Raw genomic sequence first — 23174 nt, forward strand, 5'->3', positions numbered from 1 at the left:
TCATTTCAGGGAAAAGGTGAACAGAAAAGAAAGAGATCAGTTTATTTTTGAAAGGGCCACACCCCCTCAATTAACATCAGTATTGCAATTAGTTACTACAAGCAGCAGCTGTGCACTAACTAGCCAACCTTATTTGAAGAACAAGTAACACAGTTTAGTTTATAACACATCAGCTAACTTTTATAATTAGTTGTTTATACCACTCATTGCAGCATTGCAATTGTCCAGCTAATCACCACACATCACAGTAACTGAAACCGAAACATTTATTGGCAGAAATTACTACCAATAGTTATCAACAGCTGTTCTCATGTGTTACACCTGACCCCTTAGACCAGAATTCTGCCTTTACCTGCAGATTAACATACTCTAAATAATCAATTGATGATTGTGATGAAGTATTCTAATTAGGCATGAATAGCCAAATACTGCCTGCATTCACCCCAAATGGTCACCTGAACCACTGGGACACATCAGGGGAGCTGGCCCAGCCAATTAAAATAGTTACCTATGTGTAAATAACTTCCACCATATGCTGTCATTAGCTATTTCTACCAATTACAGTTCACAATTAGTGAATGCTACTTACCATGCATCACTAGTTATTAATATTAAAGTCTCATTAAGATAGAGTTTTCTATATAGTTATTAAAGCAAATCACCAATACCAATTTGTCTGATACCTTTTCACCATACCCTGCCATAATTTTTAATACTAAAGACTGTTAAAATGTTGTTGTTCTTAGTCAAGACTCCTTATCATATAGCATGAGCTCTTATTACTATTAATTAGCTTGAATATAGTATTTTAATTGGTGATTTTTAAACATCATATTATGCTACTCTAATATATTACACTAATTTAATTAATTACATCAGTTATTCTCAGAGCATTGTTGTCATTTGCTTGTTACTATTATTGCAGGGAGGGGCAAACTGGAGACAAAATTCAGTTGACCAAGTTTGGTTGAAACATTTTTTTTGGCTATATTTCAATTTTTTTTAAGTGCTTTTAGCACTGGTATTGTGCCCCCCACAATAAAACTGCTTCCTTACTCTGACATAACAAGCTCCTATTTCCCCCCTAGATGGAGCTTCCAAGGATGGGAAGACCATGTTTAGTGTACAGTGTTTGGTAAGGAGCTAATTAAAATATAAACCAACTTTCTACAGCCATAACCATTTCAATATGCAGAGGCACAGTGTGGCTGTCTTGAGGGGGAAACTGGAATTACAGAATTCCTCTCACAAAATGCCCACAACACCCCAAAGGCTGCACTCACCTGTAGTGGGGAGGGGGCAGCTGCTGGATCACATCGTGGATCTTAACCAGCCTTTCCTCATCTGTAGCAGCAGAAACAGCATCCTGGAATGAGGCAGGAAAGGGTTTAGCTGCAAATAAACCCCCAATGTGCCAGCCTTGCCAGTGAGGTGGGTTTTGTTGCTCTTGCCCCCTTGGGTAAGGGGGTCTGTCTTGGGGACAGAGCAGCATATGGATCATGTAAGGAAGGGCAAGTAAGTCATGACCTGGGGCATGTTAATAGCACAGAGAATTCCTGCAGAAGACATTCAGCTCAGAGCAGCATTTGCTTCCAATCCCATTCCTGGGAAATGGCAAATGAGGGGAATTCCTGCAAAGCATGGGAAGTGTGCCAGGGACCTTCTGCTGTGGCCCCACAAGTGGCATGACACAGGGGACAAAGGCACCTCTGAGTGACCTAAAGGGGACACAGAAAAGGCCCCTCAGACCCCAGGGCATTGCCAGCCCCTTCTGGAATGGCAGGGTGAAATCGGGAGTGTGGGCAGCACAGTGTCAGGCTGGGAATTTTTGTGACACACCCTTCTGATGGCTCTAAAAACCCCAACCGAGGCAGAGCAGACTGAGAGGGAAGTGTGTGGAAGGCAGGTCCAGCTTCCAGGGTTTCTCTGCTCTACCAGCTGAAGGCCCAGCAAAGGGGGAAGTGCCCCACATTGGCCTTGCACTCACTGAGAACTTCTCGTAGAGCTGGTAGGTGAGCAGGGGGTTGGGGAGCTCTCGGAAGTACAGCTTGCACAGGGAGCCCACACAGTGAATGTCCTGGATGTAAATGTCCTTGGTCAGGTCAGGAATCTGCTCGGAGTCAAACTCGTGGCTGGCAATGAGAACAGAGAAATGGGTAAAGGGCTTTGAGGAGGAGGAATGAAATCAAACCCAGCACAGATTACAGCAAGGCTTTCCTGATTGACAGGAAAAAATAAACACTTAGTCACCCAACCACATGACCCATGGCTGTGGGGCAGCCAGTGGGGATATTTTTCAAAGAAGAGACTTTTCCTTTTTCTAATAAAGCATTTTCAGTTAATTTTACAACCAACTGGCTGCAATCCCTTTTGCTACATCAGGGCTTTTTGCAAAGTCTCCAGAGAACATCTTCCAAGACCACAAGTTTAACTCCCAAGGGCTGTGACTGGGATTGCCCATAGGAACCATAAAAGATGCTGTCCCTCTGCATTTCAAAGGCCTGGAAATGGCAATGATAAAGTCCTGCCAGCAGCACTTCCATCAGCAGCACATGGAAACCACCAGTGAGTGCAGGAATTCCTGGGGGATGAGCTGGTGAGCTGAGCCTGCCTCTGCTACAGGGAGAAGACAGCCAGGAACCACATGAAGAAAACCCCACAGCGCTCCCTTGGTTTTCAGAGAGAGACAAAACCCCAATCACCCATGTTTATGAAATAAAAGCTGAGCTCAGAAGGCCGAGGGCTGGCTTGCTGCTGGAATATATGCTGGGAAATGCTGTTTCCAATTAGCAGGACACTCTAGGGGGATGAGAGTTGTGAGCCAGGCCCTGGAGCTGAAGAACCATGGGGTCCCTGCCAGAGTCTTTAGGCTGCTCACAGCCACGGGGACTCATCCTGCCAGCACTGCAACCACAGTGAATGAGCTGGGTGAGGTAACCCATCCCTGTCCCTGTCCTATCCCCCACCCAAAGCTGGCAGGTTGTGCACAGAGGGTCACACAACCCCTGAGCTCACCCTGCCTGAGGAGCAGAACATGCCCAGGGCTCCAGGTGTGTTTGTAGCTGAGCCCTCCTGGAACCAGGATGAGCTCCTTCCATCCCTGGACATGGATACAGCTCATGGGAAGCCTTTCAGTCCCATCAGACAAGGGGCTGGAGAGGTCCCCACCTTCTCAGGGTGAACAGCCCATCCCTTCCTCACCCTGAAGACAGCAGAGGAAAGGAAGGATACAGTTTTCCACACACCACTTCCACAGGCATCTTCTGATTCACCCCTTGCTCATGTCTGGGACAGAAACTCAGCTCCTGCACTTGGCTCTACAGAAAAGCCCAGGAAGGCACCAGCCCACCCCACACAAACACACTCAGCCCTGGCTCAAACTCCCTGCCCATATCCTGCCCTACTCCAGGGGTTTTTCCTAGGAATGAAGGTCACACTGTGTCAAATGTTCCCTCGAAGAAGTGAATATGAAGGGAAGAGAGGGATGCCCCACCACATTCAACCCTCCTCCTCTCTGCACTGGCTGTTTCCAGAGTTACATGTTATTCCTTCTGACCCAAAGGAAGATTTTGTTAGGTGAAGAACTCCACAGCTTCTCAGAAAGAGCCAGGATACCAGGATACAGGGATCAACACCCCAAATCAACAGTGGCTGTTTGCCCACCTGCCAAATAAAGGCAGCTACTGCCCTACTGAAGAGCCAACATCTGTCCCATGGAAATATCCCTCATGGAATAAATTCTCTAACCTTCTCTCCAACTAAAAAGCCCTTTAAATCCAGGAGAGCCAGTTCTTCTATGGGAAACCTAAGCACAGTGATTCATTTATAAGGATACTGCAGCCCCAGCTTTGGAATGAGCCTAATGCCCTGTTTATACAGGTGGGAACTGCAGCAAGACGTGTCTTATGTTCATCAAACACTCAGAATCTGTAGTGATTTACATGAACAGAACAGTGTCAGTAAGTTATGCCATGTTCTCCCTTCCTTTTGTCTTTGGAACATCTCAGAAACCTGGAAAACAGGCTGTCACTTCATTTTCTGCACTACAACAGGGAATGATGCCATTACAATTTTAGAAAACCATTTTTAAAGCACATTTGATACACAATGAAGGAGAAAATGGTCTTGGGAACACAAAAGGAAAAAAATGGACTAGGGCAGAGATTAGATGGATGGTCCAGCACAAGTCAAAATGGGGAATAAAGGGATGTAACTGAAGCAATGGCAAATATTTTATTCAGTCACAGCTCCAGTCAGAGCCTTTAGATCCTGCATATCAAGACCTTGGGGCCAGATTTTATAAATGGGACTTACTGGGATAAGAAATGGAATTAATCTGAACCAGAACAAACCCATCCATCCAAGGGTTTGAACAGTCACTGTACCAGCTCAAACCTGCCCACTGAACAGCTGGTACAAAAAAGATGCTCTGCCCATGGCAAATAGCCCTGTGCTGCCTCTGCCAGGCCGGGGGCCCAGGAGCAGTGCTGGTGAGTCACATTCACTCACATCAATGGAGCACATCAATGCTCCACAGCAGAACATTCTACACCAAATGACAGGAGGACAACAGCCTCATGAAAGAAGAAAGGAAGTTTGCTGTGGTGGGAACAGCTCCTAACCAGAACACACTCCTGGCCCTTCCCTGTGCAGCACAGCAATGCCCCCCACCAGACTCAGGCACACATCCTTTGCACATTCCCAATTAACTGCTGGTAAGCCAGGGGCCCAAGGCAGCAGGGAGAAACATCAGCTGCTCCAAAGGGCTCCTGGAGAGAGAAGGAACAGAAATGAAACGTGACCGCACAGTGTCACCAGGATCCTGAGACTTCATCCTGAAGGAAAGCTTCCTGCAGGGTAGATCTGCCAGAGGAAGTCCAGACTGTGCCCTGCCCATGCCAGGGGCTCCCAGGCAGCCCTTACCGGAGTTTCTGGATGTTGGAGGCGATCCCGGAGAGCCGGTATATCCCATCCACAATGCCGTGCTTCTCGATGAACTCCGTGCAGCTCTTGAGGACCTGGGGCACTGAACAACAACAGCCACGGTTAGTACAGACCTACTTCAGGCTGTGCTCCTGGCAGGAGCCACAAACTGCTCCCACCTGGGCCACGGCTTCTGTTTCTCCTTAGAGGAGAAAGCCTGTAGGAAATTTAACTTCAGGAGTAGATGTGGAAACTGGTCAGAGGTGTTCCTACTTTAACAAGGGAATGCCAGAATATGAATCAGGTCAAAAAAAGCCAGTTCTGGTCAGAGACAATGAAGGTCCCATGGCAACTCCCACAGGAAGTGTGCTGTGAAATCCCATTCCAGAAGAGCTGTAAAATGGAATAAATACTATCTTTCAAATCTATACAGGATTAACCTATCCTGCTTGGTTTAAGGAAATATAAACATCAGGGAGATGCTATGATTTTGGCAGCACAGACAGGAGAGCTTTTACAACTGATAATTCTATCCCAAATGTCTGCCAGAGCATGGCTGGATATGGAGAGCTCCACAGCATCCCACACTCACAGAAAGTGCAGACAGAGCAGGGCATGACAGAATGGAAAAATCAGCCCAGGGGATATAATTAGGTGTCAAGTTAATATTGCAGCCGCTTCACCACCCCATTCCTTCCAGCTGGCTTCCCAGGCTCATGCACATCCAGTGCTGGAGCCGTGTGTCCATCCGTGTAAGCCTGAGGAGGAGCAAATCACTGGATTTACAAAAGGCACTAAAACTGCCCTGAACGCAGAGAGAAAACCAGGATCGAGCTCCTGTGAGCATCAGCAAACCTTCATGGAAAAAGCTGGGATCCCTGTGGAACCCCTTCCAGCCAGCTTTTTGCAGCAGCTCCTCTGCTGATCCCCGAGTGTTCTTCAGATGCCAGTCTGATCAGTGTGCCACGTGACACCAACGCCAAGCAGGTCATGTGGCAAATCCCCTTACACCGTAGCAAATGCCATCTGCCAGGCTGTGCACTCCCAAGTGCTGCTGCACTTGGATGCTCCGAGCTCCCCGCAGCCTCCACAAGGCTGTTCCCCCAGCCTGTAGCAAACCCTCACAGCTGGAGAAAAGGCTCATTTCAGATGGCTCCCTGGAAATCAGCAGGTGTATCCAGGAAAAGGGCATGTCTGCTGTACACTGCAGCACAGGACGGGGTGAAAGCTGTAAATCCTGCAGCACGTCAGCCACAGGCTCAGCAGGAGCAGATTAGACCCTGCACCTGGGATGCTCCAAGGCACATAAAGACAGCCAGAACCGAGTCAGCCAGACTCCAGTGTTGCATTCCAGGGATGTACAGCAGCTCCCACCATTTTCCAGTCAGGGAAGACTTTGAGGCGACCAGAGCCCTTGTACATTAAGCCAAGAGCCTTGGGAAGCAAGTGCTGCTTTTTTGGGGAACAAAACCCAGTGGAGGTGAAGCCTCATGCTACCTCAGCATCGGTGACCTCCAAGAAGAACCACAGCTGATGGCTTCAGGAACCAACAGACACACCCTGAACCTGGGAAAGGCAACAGGTTCTCACTGAACACACACCCAGAGCACGCTGGGGACATGTCCATCAGTCACCCACAAGGACAGATCTGAGCAGAGCAGGTGGAATACGAGGCCTGAAATTCTTGTAGTGTCTCAAAAATATTTCTGAAGGACAATACTTAAGCCTTTATTCAAAAAGATTCAACACCTCTTGAAGGAGAAAGTTTTTAAGGCTGGAAGTGGACAGGGAAAGAGTTCTATCCTATGCAAGCAGTGGCCAGAAAGAGCTGAAGTGTGCATTGTACTGCACTGCAGCACGGGGAGATGAGTGGGGCCCAGTGTGACCTGTGCAGGGCAGCAGAGGTGGCACAGCTCCATCCTGTGCAGCAAAGGACAAGGCTCTGTGCGCTGACACAGCCAGTGGTGTTTGTCCCCTGTGGGAGAAGAACACCCCAGACTGCCCAACACACCTGAAGCAAGGCCCCGTGGGATTTCCCTGCGTGTCTGTCCCAACCACCCCTTACAATGGGTGTCAGATCTCACCAGTGACCTGCACAGGGCTGAGCTCCCATCAGCAGCATTTCCTGCATGCAGGAGTCCCAGAGGATTGGGCAAAGGAGTTTTCCCAAGCTTGAAGTGCTGTGGCAAGATCTGCTAAAGCTGCAAATCCCAAAGACCTTAATGATCCATACTGCAACCACAGGAGGGGTCCCCTGGAATCAGTAGAACCTGCTAATTAAGTAAATCAAGATGCAATTATATAAGTAGGCAAATAAATCAAGAAGTAAACATACCAAGAGGCAGATAAATAAACAGCACTCGCCCTGCCTGCCCCATTCCCAGCAGGAAACCTGGAGTGACAGTGGAGCAGGGCAGCCAAAGGGAAGGCAAGAGCTGCAGCACCAGTGCTCTGCCTCAAGTTCTCTTTAGTCATGGAAGAGCCTGGGCACAGTGAGAGTAATTAATATACCCTGAAAAGATCCCAGCAGGCTTGTTCCAAGCATCTCCTCATCTGGTTAGCAGGACAATCTGTTCTTTAAGCTAAATATACCATACCAGCACCACAGATATTTTGGGGGAATTCTGCAGGGTTGGAGAAGGGACTCAAATTCAAGCAGGGCTAAAATTGTACCTGAGGGGCTTTTGCTGGAATGGTGACTTCATTTTTCAGATCTCTGAATGAAGATGACGCCTGGCCATTGGGTGTGTGTTTAACCTCCCTCTGCCCTTTGAATCCCCAGCCCTTTAATACCCATTTTAGAGATGTACATCCACACATGAAAGAAATAGTGACTGTTCCCTCAGAAGGAAAAGGCAGCATGACAGCACATGCCAAGACTTAATTTTGCAAATGTCAACTGTGCCCACTGACACCTACAGCAGCTTCTGACACCACACTGTGATTTTTTCAGGTACCTGTGTCCATCTGCTGCAGAAATCCCTCCCTGCAGGTGAACTTCTCAGGTCAGGAACTGATTTTGGCTTCTAGATCCCAAACCACAACCCAGATTTGAACCAGAGAGGTGCCTCAGCCTCATCCCAGCAGGGAACCAAAGGAGATTTCCTCCTACAGGATACACCAGCAGCAACACTAAAGTTCTACTAATGGCAGTTAATTACTGTGGTTTCCTGTAATTTCAACAACCAGACTCAATGGCACACGTGGTTAGCATTAAGAGCCATAAAGGCCCACCTGGGTCAGCACCTGGCTCCTGGCAACACCCAGGAGATTTGGGAAAGGCAGGAGGAGGGAGCAGGTGACACTCAGGGCTTTCCTGCAGCCCCATCCAGGGAACTGGGTCACAGAACCTCTGAGCCCAGAACTGGGGCCTGGGTTATCCAGCCCCTTGCCAGGGCCACACTCCCAGGCAAGTAACAAAAATCACTGATCCTCAGTGGGATTTTAGTCCTTTTCTGAGCCATGGGGTCTTCAGCCAGTGACTCCAGAAAACCTCCCTGCAGTGCAGTCACTGCCTCAGCTGCAGGTAGCTAAAATGCACCACCAGGTGCTGCCTGGGAACACCCAGCTCTGCATGGACACTGTACACACCTCCCCTTCCAAAACAATCACCCCTCCCTCCAATATCTCCAACATCAGGTGGTTCCAGGAGACAAAGTGCAAAGGGCTACAAATGAGGATGCCTCCCCAAAGGGAACCCCAGCACATTTCATCATCACAGCAGCCAAAGGAATTAATTCAAGTCCTTCCAGAGCATCTCTCAGCTGGTTTGAAAGGTTTAGTGCATCTCCGAGGGCTCATTAACTGCTTAATTCTCTGCCATTAAGAGGAAGCAGAAGTTCTATAGTTTTCATTCTGAAAAACATTTTGATTCATCCTCACATGAGGCAAATTTCCTTTCCTATAATCTTGTTGGTTTTTTTTTTTTTTTTTTTGTTAATATTTTGTAATGTTCCCTCCCTGGGCTTTGGGAGGCTTGCTTGTGTTGTGTTTTATTTTATTTTATTTTCTTAGCACATTACTGGAACCAGAAGTGTTTGTTCAGCCCGGGGCATGAGGCCTCCCACCCAGACCCCCTCTGGCACTGGCATTTTCCCAAAATACAGCAGTGTGGTGCAAGTCCCACAGGCCAAGCCTTGTGGCTGGACAATGGCCCAGAGCACCTGGGCTGCTGCTCCTCACTGAATTCCACACATAGCAAACCCACAAGGGAGCCCAAGCTGCAGGAGAATGGAAACCAGACCGCCCCGAGCTCACCAGAGGTGACAACCAGCACGCAGTGCCAGCAGACTTGGGACGCACATGGAAAATCCAGACCCGAGTAACAGAAGGTTAAAGGCTGTTCTGAGCCACCAGGATAGAAACTGGAAGAAACAGCCATCAGATAAAATGTAGGTGGAGAAGCTCACCCCTGGCTGTCCAGGCTGCCTTTGGGAACAGCTGGGAAGAACAGGCAGGGGAAAGGCCAGCAGAGGACACACACCCAGCACAGCACAGCACAAATGGTGCCACTGCAGCAGGCTGAGCCCCTTTCTTGGAATTCTGGGCCTGGCCAAGACTGACAACTTCCAAATATCTGGAAGTAGCTACATAAATCCCAACTCCCTTGCCATTAATGAGGGGTTATGTAAAAACCTATCAGGGAATATCCCCTCTTAAAGAAATACAGTTGCTTTTACTCCAATAATTTCATATTTTAACTTAATTTTAGAACCATTAAGGTTGGAAAAGACCTCTAAGATCATCAAGGCCATTTTCCAAAAAACTGTCCAAATATTTCCTTAAAAAAAAAAAAGTAAAAACCCTGTAATATTTCAGCTTGTGACTTTAACCTTCTCATTTCTGAAGCTCTTCCCTCCACCTTAGTTACACAAAGGTGTGAAGCAGCAGAGGAGAGAGATTAAGGATTTTCTCTTTATTGTTGCATGAGGAGCTCTCTGTCACACAATACTGTACCTGCACGTGCCATTCCACAGGCACACCGACCCCACCAGCCCCTCCACATTCAGAAAAACATCAAACTTTGAAAGACTCTCTTCTCAGGACTTTTGTCTCACTTTTGTCTCATTCCTAAATCTCTGTCCTCATGTTTGAGCCACCAAGAGAAATACAAGACCAACCAAACAGACACTTTCCTTCCTTTTCAAGATGCTCAAGGCCACGTTGGATGGGGCTTGGAGCAATCTGGTCTAGTGGAAGGAGTCCTTGCCTGTGGCAGTGGGTGGGACTGGGTGGGATTTGAGGTCCCTTCCACCCCAAGCCAGGCTGGGATTCCATGATTCTTCAGCTCCCTGTCCCTCATTTGCAGGCCGTGAGCCACACTGACATTATCCACACTGGTGATGAGTCGTGTAAAGTCCAAGCTGCCCCAGGTTCCTGGTCCCGCACACAGTTCTGATCTGGAGTGGGACTTCTGCACTTGGGACAGTGCAGCCATGGCAGAGCCAACCACAACCCACGAGCTGGATCCCTGACCCAGGCAGGGCTCATAGGGGGAGCAGCACTGGACTCTGCTTCCTCAGCCCGGAATTCTTTTATGGCAGCTCAGCCAGCACTGTGGGAAGCAAAGTGCAAAGTTCAGGCCTGGGGAACAGCAATCCCCCGGGCTGCACCAGGCAGGGCAGGTCGCTAGCCACGTCCACCAGGTCCTGGCAGATCAGCAACATTCCCCTGGCTGTGCCAGGACAGCCTGGAATCTGAGGAGTGCTCCCTGTCCACTGTCCATGATGGAGACGTTGTACAGCCAATCCCTATCCCAGGCTGCACCCAGCCACTTCCCAGGGCTCAGGTTTAACTGTTTTTAATACAAAATATCACAGAATCATTAAGACTGGAAAAGCCTCTAAAAATTGAATCCAACTGCTCTCCCAGCACTGCCATGGCTGAACCATGTCCCCAAGTGCCACAACCCCACAGCTTTTAAATCCCTGGGCAGCCTGAGCAGCTCCAATGCTTGGCAACTCCTTCAGTGAAAGTTTTTCCTAATATCCAACAAGACACTACTAATACTCAGATTTGGCCAATGTGCTGGAGCTTTCTTGTTTAGATTAATTACACTCCCTCCAATAAATTGAGAGGGGGGGGGAAAGTTCTCCCCATGCCAAGAGCAGCAGGATAAGAGCACAAGCAATTCCTGTAATGGCTGTGACATTTTTCCTCATGTTTGTTCCCCCCCACAGCTGTAGTGTTTCGAAACGCAAATTAATTTTCAACTCCCAGCTGTCCTCAGGGTCACTCAAGCACAAAGAATCCTCTCCTCACAGCTGCAGGCAGGGCAAGGGAGAAGGGGAGAGACAAACTGGGTCTTTTTAAACAGCAAAGGCTTGTGTTCCCTGCCCAGCAACCCCAAGGATGTCCCCCCGAAACAAGGGAAATCTCCACAGGGATCTCATGCACCCCTTTGCAATGCTGACCCCATACCCAATAATCTCGAGTTCCAGCAACTCGGAGGGCAGATAGTGAAGCAATAACAGTGCCTGTTGTGGTTGGAAATTTGCCCAAAATAACTCAAAACTATTGGTCTTGAAAGTATCAACTTGTCCAGTTAGTTTGTGCAGCAGAGAACGCATCTGCAGCAAGGGGAGTTCTCTACTCATCTCCAATTTGGTCAACTGTTCCCATTTTTTTCCAGGCTGATGGATCTGCCTTTGATGTCACACACAGACATTCATTGCCGCATCCAGGAAGACTTCAGGCACCTAAAACACTCTTCACAAAACACACCTCAACATCAGAAATGCAAACCCAGCCCAAGGAACACAATAAATACAGGGGGAACACACAGGTAAATTCTCTTAATTTCTACAGGCATTTACAATTGGATGTCATGTGCCAACCTGTGCTGGCACTTGGATAAATGCTGTTTGATATTTATATCCCACTCCTAATCTCCCAAGTACCTCCTGGGTATCAGGAATTTACCTTGTGGCACCTTGGGGGCAGATACGGGTTATTAGTTTGATTGTACAAGCCTGGAGATGGAATGGGAGATAACAAATGAGTTCCCGAAGGCCAAAAATTGGTGGCAGGGACAGGTTTGAGCTCCCAGCTCAGGGTCAGAACTCTTAAGTGCAGCTGTGACCATTGACTGCCCAAGTCCTTTGGAGATGGATTTTGAATTTTAAAATTACTATAAATCAGGAAATACCAAAAGGAAGCTGGTTTTGGCATGTTTGAGGCTGCCTGGTTTCAATATACTGCCAATTCAATGAAAAAAGGGACAGTCAGGACAGCAGGATGGAGGGAAGGGGATAGCTAAGATTACCTGGGAGCCCAGAGGTTGTCAAGCCACAGATGTACCACAGAATTCCTGCCCCAGAATGCAACTTAAAAACCTTTTCTCCCTCATTTACGCAGTGTGTGCACAGGGCTGTGCACAACATTGACTCAAGTGCAAGTGAAAATGCTGAGACAGGCTAGTGTTTCTTCAGTGTGTGACAGAAAACTGTTTAGAGGTACACAAATACTACTGAGTGAGGCAAAGCAGGAGGATCTCCAGTGTCCCCAGTTAGGTGGCCTTGTCAGAAACCAAGGAGATCCACCCCTGATTTGTGAACTGCAGCTCTATATATAAACAACCAAGCCCAGGTATCCAGGAGAGCATTACAAAAATCACTGGATGAGTAAGGATGCATTGTTTTTCCTGCTCAATGGTGAAGTTAGGATTCCCTTTAAAAAAAAAAAACAAAACACCTGGAATAGGGTAGACAAGCTGAATCACCTCCAGATATCCCCACCTGCTTGGATAACAAGCATAAAGGAAACAGAGACTTTAAGGGACTTGCCAAAGTCACACAAGAAATGTCTCAACAGAAAAGAGAATTGCAAACAAAAACTTCAGAACTTAGGGTTGTTTCCTAATCACAAACTGCTTCAGGCATATAAATGCTTAAAAATAGAGACAGAAGGAAAACTGGGATAGCAGGATGCCAGAGCTGAACCTGCTTGGAGGTTTTCAGCTTGGATACTCTGAAAATACCTACTGAAAGCATAAAAATGCCCCAGGGGTTCATTCCCAGAGTGAGCACACCTAACACAACCGCCAGCCTCATCCAGAGCCAACATTCCCTCCCGTGCTGGAATGGCTGCGGCCCATGTCACCCTTCTGAGGGGAATGTCACACGCACGTCACACACACCACCAACACTTCAATAAACCTTTGTACAGGAACAAGTTGTTATTGCCTGAACAAACCCACTGATGTGGCTGCAAGCATTCAAGGCATAACAATTCCAAACATACCTGGGAATCACAGGCCAGGCTGCTGAGCTGCCACAGAACTCCATGGAGCTGCAGGTAAAAACTAAGGGGCTATTTCACATGGAAGCTCTGCAAATACTCCAAAGTCTTTCTGAAGAGAAAACCTTGGAGCAAAGCCATCACAAGCAGGGATTTCACCTGGGGCATCAGAACACTGAATCCCAGACCAGTTTGGGTTGGAAGGGACCTTCAAACTCCCTCAGTCCCATCCCTGCCATGGACAGGACAGGGCAGTAACAGGGAATGGGAACTGGTTACATTCACTCTCTTGGAGTTAAAACAGCAAGAAAAACTGAAATTATTTAATCTGTAAGACTCAGCTGCCCTGAATTCCCAATCAAGGTTTCCTTCAGGATGGCAAAGACGCCAAGCCAGCCAGGTAGCCTTTTATTATAATTACAATTCTAGCTGGTAAAAGGAGATCCTCTCATCAATACCAGGAGCCAAAGGGATGACAGAGATTGCCAAACCCATGCCTGAGCTAAGGGGAACCAGGCTTTCAGAGATCCCAGCCAAGAGGCTGCCAGGATCTCATTCCTTGTGTTTCTCTGCTCTGGTACCAGTTCCCTCTATACCCAACTCTGCCATAAATTATTGTCAGAGGCAAATACATTATCCAGCAGCAGGGAGGGGATGGCTCCAAGGAATGGATAACTCCAGAGGGCCCCAGACAAGCCATGATGTCATCAGGAACCCCAAGGCGCTGCTATGGACCTTTCTGAAGAGCATCTGAACCAGCACAGGAGAATAAAACCATCCCTGGCAAACCCTTGCTGCTCTTCTGCAGATAAAAGGATGCAGATCCCCTATCTGCTATTTTCTGCTACTCTCTTCCATTTTATTTTTTATTTAATTCTACCCACCTGTCCAAATTAGTTCTGAATAAATGTGGAGAATGAGAAGAACAGGAAAGACACGGAGCAAGGTAAGGTGAGTTAGTGAACTTTGTCTCTTGCAGGCATTTACATCTTCAGCAGCAGTCAATGCCTGTTGCTGACCACACAGCACGGGCATTTTGTAACAATTAAAAAAACATGCATAGATCCTTCACTATAGGAAACTTTTCAACTAGAAATTCCATTTGTGAATATATCTTTTCCAGTGATGGAAGCTGATGATGTACGAGCATCAAATGCATAAAGAGGTACAAAAAAGCCTTGTGCCATTAGCCTACAAAATCCTCTGTGGTTGCACGATGGATCACCTCTGGAGGTGAATCCGTGACACCACCTCACTGGTGGACCGCAGGGCTGGCTTGTGCTTCAGTCCAATTGCTAAGGGAGAAAGGATCATTCCCAACAAGTGACAGAGGATAGGAACACTTCTGGCTTGGAAGAACAAACTGTGTCCCTGTGTTCTGCAGTCCAAGCAACCCCAGCAAACGAGCCCAGCAGTATTTGAATAAAAAGTACATTGGAAAGTAACCCCTCACATGCTGCAGCTCAGGAGTCCCTCACTCTGAGAACAGCAAAGTGGCTTTTCCCTGGTGGGTGCAGACTCTTCCTGCCGGGTGCTGAGCCACCCTGGCCTGTGCTGACCCTTCCTGCTGGGTGCTGACCCATCCCACCCCCCAGAGCAGCCCCAGCCCTGCCTGGGCTCCCTGTGGGCATTGTGGCTCCATCTGACCCCTTGTCCCTCCATCAGCTCTTCAAGAACATGCCCAGCTCCCTAAGCCTTGCCTTTCCTGCAGCCCAGCACCACGTTCCCCCTCGCTCCCACCCATGTCACACCCCAGGAGCTGTGGGGAGCTCCCTGGCCAAATATTCCAAGGCAGGAACCAGGGCATGATGCAGCTGCTGCAATGCAGCACTCCACCAGCTCCCACACTCCACAAACATCCTCTGCCAGCACAATCCTGCTAATTGGGGTCAGGCTAAATTTAAGTTCTATTTAGTTTCCTTCAAAAGAGAAAAACTTTGGGGAAAAAAAAGAATCTCTGTCTATAAAGGGAATAAGAACAAGGTCTCTTCAGGAGTCAGGGATTGGGGTGGATTTGCTGTATCTCACAGCTCCATAAAATTGTGATGGGACACAGGGAATGGCTGGAGCTGTGCCAGGGAGGTTTAGGTTGGATTTAGGGAAAGGTTCTTCCCCCAGAGGGTGCTGGCACTGCCCAGGCTCCCCAGGGAAATGGGCACGGCCCCGAGGCTGCCAGAGCTCCAGGAGCCTTTGGACAGCGCTGCCAGGGATGCCCAGGGTGGAGTTGTTGGGGGTCTGGGCAGGGACAGGGTCTAGGCCAAATGATCCTGGTGGTCCCTCCCAACTCGGAATGCCCTGAATTTGTAAAACAAACCAGCAAGGCAGGTGGCAACTGCACCAACCCAACTGGAAGCATTTCTGAGAGCAATGGAGAAACAGCAACTCCCTGCTGAGCCTGGTCTGCTGCCAAGTAACGCTTCCCTAGCAGGGAAGTATCCCAAGCCCAGCAGGAGCCAAGAGATGAGTAAGGCACTGGATGGGATGCAGACAGGACCCTTCAGGCAGGCTCCACGGGGTGTCTGGAGCTGACTGGAGAAATATTGTGCAAACCAACATACTTGAAGGGAGCATTACCACAGGCTCTGCCAACAGAGAAGTCCAAAATCCCTCATATCAAAACTGGTTTTACTCCTGCAGGTCCCAGCCCATCATTCAGTGCTGACATGTGACAAGAGAAAAGAAAAGGACACCCTGCTGAGACTTTCACTGGAAGCAACACACCTATGCATACCCAGCCCCATGCCCAGGAGCCTTGTGACTCCCAATTCCCTCTTTCCCAAGCAGCGTGGAGCACAGATAATTTTGAAAAATAATCCTGTGATCTGCCCATGACTCAGAACCTCACCAAAAAGACTGGACAGCAATGCTTCCTTTCCTCTTTCCCCTTACCTCCAAGGGCATTTGGGGAAGGACTACTTGGCACCTCATGGAGGTGTAACTCCTACTCTGGAAGGGCTCCAGTACTGTTTGGACAGCTCAGAGTGTCAGCACAAACCAAACTGGAACTGAAAAGCAAACACACCGAATCCAACCCCCAGGACACTGCCCAGCACTCACCACAGTCCCCACCAGGAATCACCAGAAACACAGGAGAGTTTAGGGTGCACTGCTTGTCCCTCACACTTGTTAAATCCTCACCTCCCTCCCTGTAGCTGCTCAGTGTTCCTGCTCACATCCACACAGGACATTCAGGGAAATGACAAGCCACATCCTCTCCAGGGCAGCAGCACCACCAGCCTGCTGCTGCACTCCTCCTGCCTTCCCCAGAAACCCTTCCCTGGGGAGAAACCTGGGCACAGACAGATCATATCCTGATCTTTAGAGCTGCAGGTTCTGTCCTGCCAGCCTGGGAGGCACCTCCCAGCAGGGAGAGCCCATCCCAAAAACTCGATGCCACGATGGCACACGTGGTTAGCATTAAGAGCCATAAAGGCCCACCTGGGTCAGCACCTGGCTCCTGGCAACACCCAGGAGATTTGGGAAAGGCAGGAGGAGGGAGCAGGTGACACTCAGGGCTTTCCTGCAGCCCCATCCAGGGAACTGGGTCACAGAACCTCTGAGCCCAGAACTGGGGCCTGGGTTATCCAGCCCCTTGCCAGGGCCACATTCCCAGGCAAATAATAAAAATCACTGATCCTCAGTGGGATTTTAGTCCTTTTCTGAGCCATGGGGTCTTCAGCCAGTGACTCCAGAAAACCTCCCTGCAGTGCAGTCACTGCCTCAGCTGCAGGCAGCTAAAATGCACCACCAGGTGCTGCCTGGGAACACCCAGCTCAGAGAACCACGAAACACTTTGCTCACGTGGAGCTTTGTATGATGGCATCCCAGGGCTCCTGCTCCCTAAGAGCAAACCAGGGCACATTCCTGCATCACTTTCCTCCTGTGCATCCCATGCCAAATTCATCCTCCCCCCAACAGCAGCTCAGAGGATGCAGAACGAGGGATTACTTGCTGAGCCCACAGAAAGACAAGGTACTGCAGTAAGTGAAACATCTCCTCTGTGTCTGTACATCTCCTCTGGGTACACAGCAAAGATGTTCTTCTCCTCACTAAGTAATCTGAGCCAGCTGCCTCGGTGCAGGGTTTATTTAAAAAATGTTACACTTATTGCAGTTTTTGTCTTTATCCGTTTTATTCTCTCGTTCCACTTCCCACTCACTAAAAATGAGCACAGTTTCAGAGATTCATGACTACAGAATATAGGCTGCTCATGTTGTTTCTCAGCAAATTCTTGACAATTTGTCATCTTCACAAAGCTAGTAACTAAGAAAATTCTTAGCATAACTCCAGTTTATTTCAATATTGCATTTTTGAGGTGCACATGATGCCTTCTCACTCACTGCAATCACTAGGAACAGTGGCATTTGCTCCTTCAGGCCCGATAAATATTTTTGGGGATGGGACATTGACCCAACAAAACCATCATGAGCTTAAACAAATCAATGAATGCATTGGGTCCTTTTTGTTCTTCTGAACTCCCATGTTCTAGGTTGTGATTCCAAAGTATCACCAGCAGGTACCACGCTCAGCCAGAGCATGCTCTGAGCTCCTGGAAAAAGCACTTGATGTTATTATTATGAGAAGCAGCTTTTGAAATTCACCTCAGGCCCCTTTCAGCAGGTCAGCACAGCAAGAGGCTCCAGACTGAGCTACAGTAATGCTACAGGAGGAGTGACTCTTAAAATGCTGTGCATGCACAGACCCAGAAATGTCTCCACGAGCCCCATCCCAGGGATTACATCACTTGGAATACAGGTCAGGGAGCTGAATCACATGGAAAACAAGAATCCTGCTGTGGGAAATGGAGTCATGCCCCTGTTGGCAACACTCAAATTGCATCTGCTTCACTCCAGGGAGTTAAGAAAGGGTTATTAAATCGAGGGTGAAAGCAGCTGGTGACTCCTGAGCTGAGGGACCTCATTAGCACAGCCCAGTCAGTGTCACCCTGATGTGTAGGATGGTGGGGAGAGACAAGGACAGAGCTCCCAGAGACTGTCAAACAAGAATATCCAGTGGAGTTAAAGCAGTTTAGTTCAGCTCAGGATGTGGCTTTGAATGCTAAATAAACCACCCTTGAAGCCAGGGGAAAGAAGTCAGTGCAGAGGACAGTGATGAAAGGGAATTCCCTCCTTCCCATCAATGAGCTCACTCTGCTGGCTTGGCTCCTCCAGGAGTGCTCCCACAGCACGTACATAGAACCAGCTCCAGAGCCACCCGGTGCTGTGAATTACCTACTCCTGATGCAGTTCCACATGGGTCAGTGCCTGTTTCTGACTCCAAGGCACCTCTGGTGCTTTGCAAGCCCCAGTAAGGATCTCTGCTGGCTCCAGCTGAGCCAACGAGCCTTGCCACAGCTCTGACTCCTTAAGGACAAGCACATGCTCTGCACCAGCTGCTAGTGAAACACTTTTATGTGAGGTGAGAGAGTGCACATCTCTGTTATCAACCAAATCAGCTGGAAAAACAGCAAGAAATGCCTCCCTGCCCTTGGCCAGCCCTTTTTCAAAAGGCATTTGGACGAACAAGAAGTCTGAAGACTCAATGAAAACAACTTTAACAGAGAAACTCCTTTCTTGCCCCATACATCCTGTCACTTCTCCCTCTGCCTGCACACAAAAGCTGGGAGACGCCAGATGGACAACTCTGGCACAAGGGATCTGCTGGCTGCAAAGCCACCCAACAGATCCCATCACTGCTTTCCTGATGGCCTCACTCCTGGGCAAACCACCTACAGCCCACAGCTGCTCCAGGCTGTGTTCCCAAACATCCCTGGGTGTGAGCTCCCGATGGGAACTGCTGAGCCTGGGGACTTGGGACAGCAGCCCAGTGCTCTGGCTGCTCCTCAGTACCTCAGGAACCTGGACTGCAGGTGGCACAGGGAAAAGGCAGGAAAGAGCCCGTGAAATCTAAGTTCATCCCAGGAAGAGTACTTTCTTGGAATGGAGGGGTTTGCTCCTCTGCCACCCTGAACTGTTGATGGGGAGGGAAAAGGGACCCTGAATGGAGAGGAAAAGTCAGCTGTGAGGAAACACAATATCCAATTAATTCCTGTAAATCCTATGAAACCCAAGGAAAAGGCAGATGAAGGATTTACACTGCAAATTGTGCTAGAATCATACAAAGGTACTGAGTTAAGAGAAATGTAGGGGTTTAACATGCCTGTTAATTAATCACTGACACTGACATACAAATAAAGCTTATATTCCTGGGGAAAAAAAAATTTGAAGACTTGAAGAGGTTGAAAACCCATCTGCAGGAGCTGCAGCCAGCTTCAGGGCTCCCACATTGAACCATGATGCTTCCCATGTCGAAGCACAATGGTTGCTTCTCATTAGCCTCAGTTTCCCATTCAGCCATGGATTTGTGTCACACATTTGTCCTCCAGCACGACCCTGAACAGCCACGGTCACCCTGACAAATTCCCAGCAGAGGAAGAGCTCAGGAGCAGGTTGTTTCTTACCGTCATGGCCGGAGTTGAGCAGGTGCTCCCCCAGGTCACAGCCAAACACCCTTTCCTTGAGGATCCCCCGCTGTTTCAGTTTCTGTTTCGTTGGGCGCGACTTCATGAATGTCCGGAGGAAGGTGATGAGCTTCCCGTGCTTCTTCGACACTGCACAAGACAAGGAACAACCAGCTCATTCCACACCTGGCAACCACTGAGCACAACTCCTTCCACAGAGCACGTAACAACTGTAGTAACATTAATATCAATTATTTACAGGAACAGATCCCAAGGTTTGACACTAAACAGAGACTTGGCTTTTGTCCCAACCCCTGGCTAGTGTGGAGTTACCAGGAGCGAGCTGGAATGAAGGACTGCCACAAATACACATTTCCTGCAGAGCAGCTTCAGGCAGAAGCCACCTGAAATGCTGATGGTGGGCAGCACCTGGGAGGGGCAATTTCATCTCTGGGAAAGGGAATGAGGCTGAACTGAGAAATCTGGTAATCTCCTGTGCAAACCAGTGTGTAATCTAAACACAGAAATAAAGCTCTGTGACTGGCCCTCGTTCTGGTCTGAGGCCCCTGCAGAACCAAGGGCTGGCTATAACCTCTGAGGCTGAGCAGGCAGAGCTCCCTGAGAACCCAACCTGCCTTCCCAGCACACCAGGGCCTCACTGTCCCTCACTACACCTGCACAGCCACCACCCCAGAGCCTCAGCAGCTCCCTTCTCAAGCCAGCACAAAATAAAAACAGACTCACAGTCACTGAGGTTGGAAAAGCCCTCCAAGGCTATCGAATCCAACCTGTGCCAAATCCCCACCCTGTCACCCTGCCCAGGGCACTGAGCACCACATCCAGGTGTCCCTGGGACACCTCCAGGGATGGGGACTCCACCATCCAGCTCACTGAACAGGTCACTAAGGCAGCTGATTGAAGAGATGCAGTTTATCTTCTCCAGAATGAAGACAAGCAGCCTCCAAAGAGAGGAGGATGTGGCTAAGGAGCCACCTTCCCACCTCCTGCTCTGTCCCTCCGGGCTGTGCTCTGGTCCCTCTGCTAAAACCAGCTGCTCAGGAGCTGAACCCCGGTGCAAGGCCAAGGAGAGCAGTGGGTGACAGCAACGACCTGGCCCTGGCAGGAGAGGCCGGGCTCAGGTTGAATGGGAGCAGAACAATGCCCTGGAATGTCAATGCTCCTCCAGAGGCCCTCGGAGCCTCCCCAACAAAGGTGCCATTGTGTACACGATTTAAAAGCAGTTTAATTCAACAGAAGAGCTTTACTGAAGGGAACAAACTGCTGGGTACAAAGAGCCGTGCTTTGTAGGAAGCCTTTGCAGCTCGGGAAGTTGTAAAGGCTCCTGCAGCAGCAGCAGCAATCACCCTCCTCTGCTCCTCCCTCTCATCCCAGGCAGGAAAGAACAAAGACCATGGATTCCATCTGCATTAATACTGCACAAATACTGCAATCGAGTATCAGCACAGTAACACCTTCCACAGCAGCAAAGACCCCTGGGGACAAAGGTTCATCCCTTCAGTGTCACCTCTGCTGCCTTATGAACTGTGAACTACAAAGAGCAGCTCTGAAACTGGGACTCAGCAAAGCAGAGATGGATGGGCACTGCTTCACTCAGAGGGTTCTTCAAGGAGGGAACATGGAAACCTTGTCCCAAGATCGTGGTTATACCACACTATGTTTCAGGATGCTTTAATCCCTTCACACAGCTGAATATTTCTCCTTCCATTTTATCAGACATTGACATGGTCTCTCTGTCGATATCTGTAATAACTGTATATATAATCTGTAAACTGTATATATAATCTAATAAACTGTAATAATCTGTATATATATCTGATATATTTATATTTATATAATAAACCTGATTCCACTGACCTTAACAAATTTGTACTGATGTGAGGAAAGCAAACTTCTCCTTCTGCACGAAGTCCCATGTAGCAATACAACATTAAACTGATCCTCAGCACCACCTGAATACCTGAAATCCCAAAATCCCCACCAAACCCCACATCTGCATCCTCAGCAATCAAACCCAATTTATTTAACATCCACAGGAACCTTGAGCATGACAAACTGTGGCTGTGGGGGCTTTAATTAAAGGAGTGTTTGCAGTTTGATGGGTTTTTTAATTGCATGCAATAAAGGAACAGATTGTGCTGACATGCCAAACAAAGTTAGGATGGGGTTTGGTTATATCCATCATCACAGGAAAATAAGGGCTCATTTATCACTTCCTATCGGCCCAGCTGAAGGATAAATGGAGACAGTCTCATCCTGATTAGTGTGGAATTTCCAAGGTTAGCACCCTCGGGCTGCTGTGGTAACACCACTGGAGGGGAAAGACCAGAGACTGATGCTTTTACAGCAGGCAAACGGAGCACCTACTAATCCAAACAAAGCAATCATTAATATGTGTGTATCCACTTGAATCATTTCACACTCTGTATACTATGCACCTTGCTTGACTTAATGAAAAACGAGCCCTTCAGAGAATGGATTTTAAGAGGAGAAAAATGCATCCAATTCTAGTCCCGAAGAAATTCTACTACTAATGCAGATCAACAAGTGACTTCTGGGTGTCACCTCAGCACTAAAACCAGAAAAAAATAAACCTGCAATGGGTGCACTTCCATGGTCCAAAGATGTACTTGGCCTGGTATTGGCATCACTGACCAGAAAAGTGAGCTGAGTTTTTAAAACAGTAAGTCTGTTCTGCCTTTAAGCCACTCAGTGCAGGTTAAAATAATTGTCCTGCTTTCTGCACCATTAAGTAGACTCCCACAAACTCCCTGACACAGAGAAGTGCTGCAGCAGCCAAGAACTCTGTGAGGGCAGGTGCAGCCACCAGAAATTCCCTTGTTCCCAGCCTGTGGAAGTGTTTGGACGGCTCCTTGGTCACACAGAGCCTGCTCTGGATCACCTCTCTGAGGCTGAGCCCAGCTCCGAGGGTTGAACCCAGGCAGGAATGATTCACTCAGGCTTCTGCTGGGTGGGGGAGAACAAGAGAATGGCAAGAAAATCCAAGCAGTCATTTCCCTGCTGACCGGTTATTAAGGAGGGAAAGCAGGTAGGTGTCTGAGAGGGATGAGCTCTGCTCCTGAGCTTCAGGAGCTGCCTCCTGCAGCAGCACCAAAGGTGGGATCCCTCTACCCCCTCTGGCATTACCGACCCTCAAAGCACCAACACATCCGAGGGATTAATTCCTGCTGCATCCTGCTGTAGGTGAATGCAGCACAGCAGACCCAGGCTCTGGATAAGCACCAATGCAAAAAAAAAAGCTGCAGAATCTGTGTTTTCTGCTCCAAAACATCCATCCCGAAGCTCGCTGCCCCACAGGTGACAGTGACAGCAGCAGCCAGCAGTGCTCTCCTGCTGCTGCACCAATAACTGCTCTGCACCCAGAAATGGTGACTGTAGGAAAACCAAGGAATCAAGGCAGAGGGTTTAGACCTGAATCAAATCTACAAGTGTTACAAACCAAGCACATGTGGATAAAACAACTAACCCTTTCCTACTGTTATTGTCCCTCTAATAAAGCAGGGACCTGATAGAG

General features: G+C 48.6%; 1 protein-coding gene across 4 annotated transcripts in view; it reads right to left on the bottom strand.

Annotated features, from left to right (window-relative positions):
* Positions 1-23174, bottom strand: part of ARHGAP32 (Rho GTPase activating protein 32) — a 171828-nt gene that overhangs the window by 16696 nt on the left and 131958 nt on the right. For all 4 annotated transcript variants that reach the window (XM_053996897.1, XM_053996896.1, XM_053996899.1 and 1 more), the window contains 4 exons: positions 19622-19771; positions 4924-5026; positions 1988-2132; positions 1284-1366 (listed from right to left, as the gene is read on the bottom strand). In XM_053996897.1, coding sequence (XP_053852872.1) covers positions 1284-1366; positions 1988-2132; positions 4924-5026; positions 19622-19771 — 481 coding nt within the window. The remainder of the gene's footprint in view (positions 1-1283; positions 1367-1987; positions 2133-4923; positions 5027-19621; positions 19772-23174) is intronic.

Source organism: Vidua macroura, chromosome 22 (genome assembly GCF_024509145.1).
Source record: "Vidua macroura isolate BioBank_ID:100142 chromosome 22, ASM2450914v1, whole genome shotgun sequence".
NCBI classification, from domain to species: Eukaryota; Metazoa; Chordata; class Aves; order Passeriformes; family Viduidae; genus Vidua; species Vidua macroura.